The sequence below is a fragment of the Pseudorca crassidens genome, chromosome 9, assembly GCF_039906515.1.
Source record: "Pseudorca crassidens isolate mPseCra1 chromosome 9, mPseCra1.hap1, whole genome shotgun sequence".
NCBI lineage: Eukaryota > Metazoa > Chordata > Mammalia > Artiodactyla > Delphinidae > Pseudorca > Pseudorca crassidens.
Window position 1 is genome coordinate 748,157 of NC_090304.1, and position 9,461 is coordinate 757,617.

Here is a 9,461-nt window from a genome sequence, read left to right on the forward strand (position 1 = left end):
ACGCCGTTTGCGTCCGGCTCCGAGAGGATGCCGGGATCGCGGGGCGGGCCGCGGGGCGGGCCGCGGGGCGGGCCGCGGGGCGGGCCGCGGGGCGGGCCGCGGGGCGGGCCGCGGGGCGGGCCGCGGGGCGGGCCGCGGCAAGATGGCGGCCTCGCGGCGAGGTGAGGGGCTGGGTGCGGTGTCGCGGAGGCCTAGGGGGTTCTCGGAGGTCGCCCCGGGAGATGGATTCGGTTGGTTCGGTTCCTCCTGTTGCGGGGAAGGGCGAGCTGCGGGTGCAGCTCGCCGGGGTCGTTAACCGGTGGACTTCATGTGTCCACAAGGTGAGATCCTGGCCCGGAGAACCCGTCCCGGGTCCGCGCCGCCGCTTCCCGTGAACGCGCGGGGCAGTGGAGCCACGGCGGTGAGGTCACGGCCCCCCCGAGGGGACGGTCGGCGCCCCCCGACCCAGTGGGCCGGCAGCGAGCGGGACGGGCTCGTCCGGGGCCGGCAGGAAGGGGACAGCCCGGTTTGGAGTGGGTCCCGCCTGCGGGCCCAGTGGGACCGGCTTCTGGAGCGAAGGTTTGGATTCTCGCCGGGATTGCCGGCTCACGGGCTCGTCCTGTCTCGGTGGCGCCCTGCGCGGGGCGGCGGGGGGCCGGCCGGTCGGCAGCCCCTTCGAAGTCCTGACCGCTGGGTCTGTAAGAGCCCGCACCGCACAGCTCGTGGAACCAGAGCGAGGTACGCGGGCGGCCCCGGGCGCTCACTCGGCCGGACGGAAAAGGCCAATTTCCACATCTCAGCTGTCAGGCTCCGAAATTACTCGTGCGAGGAGAGGCTGGGACTAGACGGGAGCGGTGAGCTGGGCAGCTGACAAAGAAGCAGACTCTGTGGTCTGAGCTTCAGACAGAGTTTCCCGGCACCGGGGTTCCCAAGCGCCAGACGTTTGTGCAAGGCCACGGGTACTGAGGTTCGCGCGTTTTCATTTGGTGGAAAATTACGTTTACACCAGAGCTGTCCGCTTCACACCCCTCGTATATCACCCAAGGAAAAACATTCTTTCTCTTTGCTTTCACATTTAACTTCTGACGGCCACATTGTTATTACTGTGAATCACTGACAAAACATGCGAAGTTCTAAAAGCCACGATTATCTTTAGTCAGAATGAGCCTCTTTCTGTAGGTGTGAAATCGCTAGCGCAGCATATCTAGTTGTAGCTACCCTTCACGTCAATTATTTAAATCCCGTGGCGCTGAAGGTTTTCAACAGCATTTTTTCCCTGAGCCCCATCGTCTCAAGCATAACGATGGGCAGCTGGCAAGTAGGTCTGAAGGTCTGAAGCGAACTGTCAAGAGAAGGGTCAGAAGGGAGCAAAATCCCGATCAACGTGAGATCCACTCAAATAATGACAGGTGTCGAGGCAGCCTGGTTTAGCTTGGGCCTGGGAAAAGAAGGGATGGGGTTTAGAGAGCTCCCTTCCCATATCGCGATCGAGGCAGCCTGGTTTAGCTTGGGCCTGGGAAAAGAAGGGATGGGGTTTAGAGAGCTCCCTTCCCATATCGCCATCGAGGCAGCCTGGTTTAGCTTGGGCCTGGGAAAAGAAGGGATGGGGTTTAGAGAGCTCCCTTCCCATATCGCGATCGAGGCAGCCTGGTTTAGCTTGGGCCTGGGAAAAGAAGGGATGGGGTTTAGAGAGCTCCCTTCCCATATCGCGATCGAGGCAGCCTGGTTTAGCTTGGGCCTGGGAAAAGAAGGGATGGGGTTTAGAGAGCTCCCTTCCCATATCGCGATCGAGGCAGCCTGGTTTAGCTTGGGCCTGGGAAAAGAAGGGATGGGGTTTAGAGAGCTCCCTTCCCATATCGCCATCGAGGCAGCCTGGTTTAGCTTGGGCCTGGGAAAAGAAGGGATGGGGTTTAGAGAGCTCCCTTCCCATATCGCGATCGAGGCAGCCTGGTTTAGCTTGGGCCTGGGAAAAGAAGGGATGGGGTTTAGAGAGCTCCCTTCCCATATCGCGATCGAGGCAGCCTGGTTTAGCTTGGGCCTGGGAAAAGAAGGGATGGGGTTTAGAGAGCTCCCTTCCCATATCGCGATCGAGGCAGCCTGGTTTAGCTTGGGCCTGGGAAAAGAAGGGATGGGGTTTAGAGAGCTCCCTTCCCATATCGCGATCGAGGCAGCCTGGTTTAGCTTGGGCCTGGGAAAAGAAGGGATGGGGTTTAGAGAGCTCCCTTCCCATATCGCGATCGAGGCAGCCTGGTTTAGCTTGGGCCTGGGAAAAGAAGGGATGGGGTTTAGAGAGCTCCCTTCCCATATCGCCATCGAGGCAGCCTGGTTTAGCTTGGGCCTGGGAAAAGAAGGGATGGGGTTTAGAGAGCTCCCTTCCCATATCGCGATCGAGGCAGCCTGGTTTAGCTTGGGCCTGGGAAAAGAAGGGATGGGGTTTAGAGAGCTCCCTTCCCATATCGCGATCGAGGCAGCCTGGTTTAGCTTGGGCCTGGGAAAAGAAGGGATGGGGTTTAGAGAGCTCCCTTCCCATATCGCGATCGAGGCAGCCTGGTTTAGCTTGGGCCTGGGAAAAGAAGGGATGGGGTTTAGAGAGCTCCCTTCCCATATCGCGATCGAGGCAGCCTGGTTTAGCTTGGGCCTGGGAAAAGAAGGGATCGGGTTTAGAGAGCTCCCTTCCCATATCGCGATCGAGGCAGCCTGGTTTAGCTTGGGCCTGGGAAAAGAAGGGATGGGGTTTAGAGAGCTCCCTTCCCATATCGCGATCGAGGCAGCCTGGTTTAGCTTGGGCCTGGGAAAAGAAGGGATGGGGTTTAGAGAGCTCCCTTCCCATATCGCGATCGAGGCAGCCTGGTTTAGCTTGGGCCTGGGAAAAGAAGGGATGGGGTTTAGAGAGCTCCCTTCCCATATCGCGATCGAGGCAGCCTGGTTTAGCTTGGGCCTGGGAAAAGAAGGGATGGGGTTTAGAGAGCTCCCTTCCCATATCGCCATCGAGGCAGCCTGGTTTAGCTTGGGCCTGGGAAAAGAAGGGATGGGGTTTAGAGAGCTCCCTTCCCATATCGCCATCGAGGCAGCCTGGTTTAGCTTGGGCCTGGGAAAAGAAGGGATGGGGTTTAGAGAGCTCCCTTCCCATATCGCGATCGAGGCAGCCTGGTTTAGCTTGGGCCTGGGAAAAGAAGGGATGGGGTTTAGAGAGCTCCCTTCCCATATCGCGATCGAGGCAGCCTGGTTTAGCTTGGGCCTGGGAAAAGAAGGGATGGGGTTTAGAGAGCTCCCTTCCCATATCGCGATCGAGGCAGCCTGGTTTAGCTTGGGCCTGGGAAAAGAAGGGATGGGGTTTAGAGAGCTCCCTTCCCATATCGCGATCGAGGCAGCCTGGTTTAGCTTGGGCCTGGGAAAAGAAGGGATGGGGTTTAGAGAGCTCCCTTCCCATATCGCGATCGAGGCAGCCTGGTTTAGCTTGGGCCTGGGAAAAGAAGGGATGGGGTTTAGAGAGCTCCCTTCCCATATCGCCATCGAGGCAGCCTGGTTTAGCTTGGGCCTGGGAAAAGAAGGGATGGGGTTTAGAGAGCTCCCTTCCCATATCGCGATCGAGGCAGCCTGGTTTAGCTTGGGCCTGGGAAAAGAAGGGATGGGGTTTAGAGAGCTCCCTTCCCATATCGCGATCGAGGCAGCCTGGTTTAGCTTGGGCCTGGGAAAAGAAGGGATGGGGTTTAGAGAGCTCCCTTCCCATATCGCGATCGAGGCAGCCTGGTTTAGCTTGGGCCTGGGAAAAGAAGGGATGGGGTTTAGAGAGCTCCCTTCCCATATCGCGATCGAGGCAGCCTGGTTTAGCTTGGGCCTGGGAAAAGAAGGGATGGGGTTTAGAGAGCTCCCTTCCCATATCGCGATCGAGGCAGCCTGGTTTAGCTTGGGCCTGGGAAAAGAAGGGATGGGGTTTAGAGAGCTCCCTTCCCATATCGCGATCGAGGCAGCCTGGTTTAGCTTGGGCCTGGGAAAAGAAGGGATGGGGTTTAGAGAGCTCCCTTCCCATATCGCGATCGAGGCAGCCTGGTTTAGCTTGGGCCTGGGAAAAGAAGGGATGGGGTTTAGAGAGCTCCCTTCCCATATCGCGATCGAGGCAGCCTGGTTTAGCTTGGGCCTGGGAAAAGAAGGGATGGGGTTTAGAGAGCTCCCTTCCCATATCGCGATCGAGGCAGCCTGGTTTAGCTTGGGCCTGGGAAAAGAAGGGATGGGGTTTAGAGAGCTCCCTTCCCATATCGCGATCGAGGCAGCCTGGTTTAGCTTGGGCCTGGGAAAAGAAGGGATGGGGTTTAGAGAGCTCCCTTCCCATATCGCGATCGAGGCAGCCTGGTTTAGCTTGGGCCTGGGAAAAGAAGGGATGGGGTTTAGAGAGCTCCCTTCCCATATCGCGATCGAGGCAGCCTGGTTTAGCTTGGGCCTGGGAAAAGAAGGGATGGGGTTTAGAGAGCTCCCTTCCCATATCGCGATGAAGCGTTATTAATGATCTGCGCTCGGCTCCCTCTGAGGCTCCCCGTGCTCAGCACGCGCTGCCTCTCCGTCACCCGTGTCCTGTGCTGACCCAGGTAAGACCCCCACCTAAGTGAGACTCCCAGAGGACCTCGAATCTGCCAAGGAAGCGAAGGCTCACCCAGGCTGGGAGTTTCTCTCTTGCCCCCTGGGGACTAAGGAGGAAATGGAGTAGGAGAGAGCAGCGTCCTACTCGCTGCTGGCAAATTCGGAGTCGTTACTGGCGCGTCACCGTACACTGTCATCTGAAGACGCGGGCAGAATGTGTAACTGCTGTGTGGCGGGAGAGGGTTGGAAAGGGACTAGATGGCTGGCTTAGGAGATTCTTATTCGGGGACGGATATTTGGGGCCATGAATAGAATTCCAGAGGAAAGCAAACATCTGTTATCCATGACAGAGACTTGTAACCTGAATCAAAAAACGTTTTCATCTATGTACGTGTGGCAGATACGAGCTGAGAAAAGCTGTGTGTCCGGTTTCTCTCCTGGCATCTGGCCTCAGGTGCGGATCTGGGCTTCGCCTGTGGGTGCGCCCTGACTCCCAGCCTCAGGTTCAGAAGAGCAGATGGTCAGATCCTCCCTGGAGGGACAGTGGGTGCAGAGGTGCTGGAAAGGAACCTAGCTGCGGGCCATAAATCCGCGGCAACAGGAGAACAGGCCGCTGGAGCATCCTGGTAGGACTTGGGACCTCTCTGACTGTACCTTCTCTTCCAGGGACAGCTTCCTCCACGGTGGTATCCCGCTGCTGCATCGCTGTGGCCCTCCGTCAGCCCAAGACTCAGGCCTCCCAGGCCCCTGAAGTCGGCTCTCCCGCTGCCACATCCCTGTGGCCCTCCAGGCGCCTGAAGTCGGCTCTTGGCCCCTGCCTTTTGCTGCTTTAAGCCCCCAGCCCCCAGCCCCACCTTCCCTATAAGTTCTGAGTAGTCATTCCACTGAGTGGGAAGGGCGTCCACTAACAGGTGGAGAGAGTTGATACAACCTCCTCCGCTGGTGCCTCCTGCCCAGCCCCTCGCCAAGGGGTGGCTGCCTGACTCCCTCCGGGCCCAGGGGGGCAGGAGCGCGAAAACCCCTCACTTGGAAAACTTACAGACTTGTTTTAGCGTAAACAAATACGAAGTGTTCAGAGCTCAGGAAAGTTGCTAGTGGGTATTAAACTGCCCCCCAAAAAAGAGAAAGACATTTTCTTTGAAGAAAGTGAAAAAGGTCACTTTTTGCTCTCAATGTTATAACTGGGACCTAGGTCAGGGTGATGCCACCTGAGGAAGCCCGGGGTGCCGAGGCCGTCCTGCCTGCAGTCACCAAGGATGTGCCCGGTCCTCTTGCTCTAGGCTAGGATGTCCCCTGGGGGGGAGCCCCAGCCCCACCCCGGAGCCCACAGGAGCCCTGCCAGGTGTGGTGGCACCAGGAGGGGTGTCAAAGGAAGCCAGGCAGGGGGCTGTCGGCCACGTCTTCGTGGCCACCCGCAGGTGCCTGGGCTGGACCCACGTGTTTGCAGGGCCTCTGGACAGGTGGCGGAGCAGCCCCTTCTGTCCACTCTCCCCAGGTGGGTGCCCTCGGGCAGGGTCATTTGCTGGGCCTGAGTGTCCTTAACCGCTGGCCAGCTCTCATCGCTCCCTCTTCAGATGCTGCTCTATCTGAGTGGAATGTACTATGCCCTTTATTTCCTAGCTACGCTCCTGCTGGCCGTGTATAAAAGTAAGTCTCGTGCGAAAAGGCAGCTCAAAGGTGTGGGTACCCTGCGTCCTGCAACAGGGGCTCAGCTTTGTTGCCTGTTTTTCTCCAGGCCAGGTTTTCACTTACCCTCACAGTTACCTGGTCCTCGACCTGACTCTGCTCTTTCTGATGGGGATTCTGGAAGCAATTCGGTTATACTTCGGTGAGTTGACTGAAAACCACATAGTACTTGAGATTGTTGCTAGGTTTATGTGCGAACCTTTACATGTTGATCATTTTGTAACGTGGTTCTTAGAGACACTTTTGATTTAAACTGCTTACGCATGGTTTTGCAGGCCTCGCCTTACAGTGTCATTAAGTATTAATTTGTCCAGAAGCTTTGTCCACAAGACGAAGAATATTGGCCACGTCCTTGGTGGGGATGCTTCCTGTTTGGAAGCATGTTGTGCACAAGCTGCTGGGTAACAAACAGCACCGAGGTTAGAACCCAGCTCAGTCATCAACCCCGGGGCCCTAAAACACTCACCGCCACCCCCTTCCTCCCCTTCCATTGGCCTCAGTGGTCAGGAGGAGAAGGATCTGGAAAGTTCTGTCAGGACCCCACCAGGGCAGCAGGGCCTGGAGGGTGAAAGCTCCGTCGCCTCCCCAGTGCGGCTCCTGGATGCCCCCAGCCAGAATCTTGCTCGGCCGACTCCCCTCACGTCCTGAAGCTGAGACGGTATAGGAGCCCCGAGAGAGCTCCCCCGCTCCCTCCTCAGCTCACCATCAGGGCCCACGTCTCCCCATTCCCAGCCACAGGCACACAGACGTGAGCACATCTCTTCTAAACGGGATCACGCTGTGTGTTCCGCTGACGCGTCTGAGAAACGCTCTTGCCTCTGGAATGGCTGATAGAACAGCCGGCACATCCCGGGCCCCTGCACACGCAGACCCCCGACACAGACAAGCCCGTGCCCATGGGAGGGTGGCAAACGGCACTAGAGTCGCTGGGCATCCGCAAGTCCCTCACGCTCCAGGGGCACCCTGGGCACCCGTGGCCGGGACAGCTGGAGATCAGCGTCTTCCATGCTGACCCATTTGTTTGTAAAACGTGCAGTTGCTTTGTTTTTTGTAAATGTGCGTGAAATTTTCCACGACGACCTTAGCCCAAAGTGAACTATTTTTGGAAATTTTAAACAAAATCTTCTCAGTCAATGTGGAATTAGGAAAAGGTGTCAGAATACAGTTGGAATTGTCTTTAGAAAACCAAATTCCCTCTCCCACCCACACAACTGACCCAAAGACCAAGAGTAGAACATCACAGCCTCGGTTGGCTTTCTTCCTCACTAAGGAAGACATGCCCCTTTTTGCGTTTGCTTTCCGACACTTTGAAGAGTCCCCTGCAGTGGTCACAGTGGGATCTTTCACTCAAGTCCTCAAGCATCACATGGTGGTCAAAGCTGGCACGGGTCTCACGGCCACTCTTGAGGGGTCAGCGCTCCCGGGCCCGTGCGTCCCAAAGCCCGGCGCTCACCCAGCACGTCTGTCCTGCTTTCCAGGCACCAAGGGCAACCTGGTGGAAGCCGAGGTACCGCTGGCCGCCAGCCTGGTCCTCACGGTGGGCGGTGCCCTGCTGTCCGTCTACTTCCTGCTCTGGCAGACCCTGGTGCTGTGGGCAGACTCGGCCCTCAGCGCCGTGCTCCTGGCGCTCCACGGCCTGGAGGCCGTCCTGCAGGCGGTGGCCATCGCCGGCTTCGAGGGCTAGGTGGGCGGTGCCAGGCCCGCGGGACAGCCCTGGGCAGGAGACCTTCCTCAGAGCCAGACTGTGCCCCAGCCGTCACCTCCCCCACTGACAGTTGCTGAGCGGGAAGGACATCTTCGTGCTGACCTGCCTCAGTGTTTGTTAGAGGGTCAGATGGTGTGGAGGGTCTGTGAGGCGGAGGTGGGGTCGGGAACCAGGGCAGAACAAGGTGCTGGGCAGGGGCTGGGTGTGGCGGAAGCAGGGGTGGGGCTGTCCCCGCCGGTCTGCGGGGAATCGCGGGGACATCTCGGGCTGGTGGGGGTCTGGCTTCAGCAGCCACCGACATCCGGGGTGCAGAGGGGAAAGAGGCCTTTGGAAGGCAGGCAGCCAGGCCAGTGCCCTCGCGGTGTCCGTGGCATCTCCCTCTCAGGCCGGGATCGGCCGTCTCTGCTCTCCCTGCAGCTTCGGGGTGGCACAGGGACCAGGGGTCCTGCTCTGCGGGCCAAGCCCCGGGCAGGTGGTGCGCTCTGCCGCGCACAGGAGGCACCTGCCGAGGGCCAGGCAACTCGGGGCTGGGGGGTTTCCTTTCCCTTGGGGGCTCTGGAGAAAGGCGAAGGTGACCTGGAAGCCCCAGCGCAGAGGGGGGGAGGAGAGCTGGAGAGGCCCCCGTAGGGGTGCTGTCCGGCTCCCAGGCCCTCTGCAAGTGCTCCTGGAAGGGGTCTGCGCCGATGTTTCCTAGTGACTTCCCTTGGTCTCAATTTCACGTTTTCTAAGTCTCGAGTAACGTTGTGTTTGAGCATCTGGATAGTCTCTCTTCACGGTATTTTTAAATAAAGAAGCTTCTCTACCTCTCTGAACTGCTCCTGGCTGCAGCCACCTGTCTCCTCCAGGGTTCTCCCTTCATCCCTCAGGGCACAGGCCGCGTGCCCGCTGCAGGCCCCACGCAGCAGCCCTGGAGCTGCGCTCCCCCAGCCTGGGCCTCCCCGGGGCTGGCCTCAGTGAGGGGGACTGGTGGTGTCAGCCTTGTCAGTCTTACCCTTAGGGGGCCAGTGGGAGCAGAGAGCTCTCTGCTCCGCCAACTTCTTTAGCTCAGGACCAGCGTGCGCCTCTAGCCCCGAAGGCCAGTGGGGGCGTCCCCCTGCTTACCCTCCTGTGCGCTCATCAGGGCTCCACCCTCTCCCGCCCACATGGGCTCGGGGAGGCCGCGATGGCCACACCTGCTGTCTTTGGGAACCTCAGCCCCTCCCTTGCAGACCCAGGCAGCAAGATACCTGTTGTCCTCCCGGTTCACAGCCTGCCCGAGAGTCTGGACCAGGCCCTTGGCATCCCCATTGCTTTGGCCACGGGGCATACCACACCCAAGGTGGCCACCGAGCAGCCTGGGACTCGAGACCCCCAACTGCATTCTTGAGGGCATCAATGCTCCCAATCACGTTGATTTCAGAAGCAGAGAACTCCCACCTCAGCTGCTCCCCTCCCTGCGTGTCTCCCACATTTTGCCCTTTCAGGCTCAGACTCCTGGAAGGGCTGGCGTGCCGTCCCCTGTGGGGACGTCGTCAGC

General features: G+C 58.9%; 1 protein-coding gene across 8 annotated transcripts; it reads left to right on the forward strand.

Annotated features, from left to right (window-relative positions):
* Positions 1 to 113: 113 nt before the first annotated feature.
* Positions 114 to 8,757, forward strand: TMEM80 (transmembrane protein 80). 8 transcript variants are annotated; one of them, XM_067747799.1, is made up of 5 exons: positions 121 to 161; positions 5,221 to 5,240; positions 6,108 to 6,201; positions 6,290 to 6,382; positions 7,719 to 8,757. In XM_067747799.1, the coding sequence occupies exons 1-5, from the start codon at positions 143 to 145 to the stop codon at positions 7,922 to 7,924; spliced, it is 432 nt and encodes a 143-aa protein (XP_067603900.1). In that variant the 5' UTR covers positions 121 to 142; the 3' UTR covers positions 7,925 to 8,757. The 8 variants fall into 8 exon arrangements, with proteins under 8 accessions (XP_067603896.1, XP_067603900.1, XP_067603902.1 ...); XM_067747801.1 differs by having other exon boundaries at positions 138 to 161; positions 5,221 to 5,253; XM_067747794.1 differs by lacking the exon at positions 121 to 161 and adding an exon at positions 171 to 320 and having other exon boundaries at positions 5,221 to 5,253.
* Positions 8,758 to 9,461: the final 704 nt, after the last annotated feature.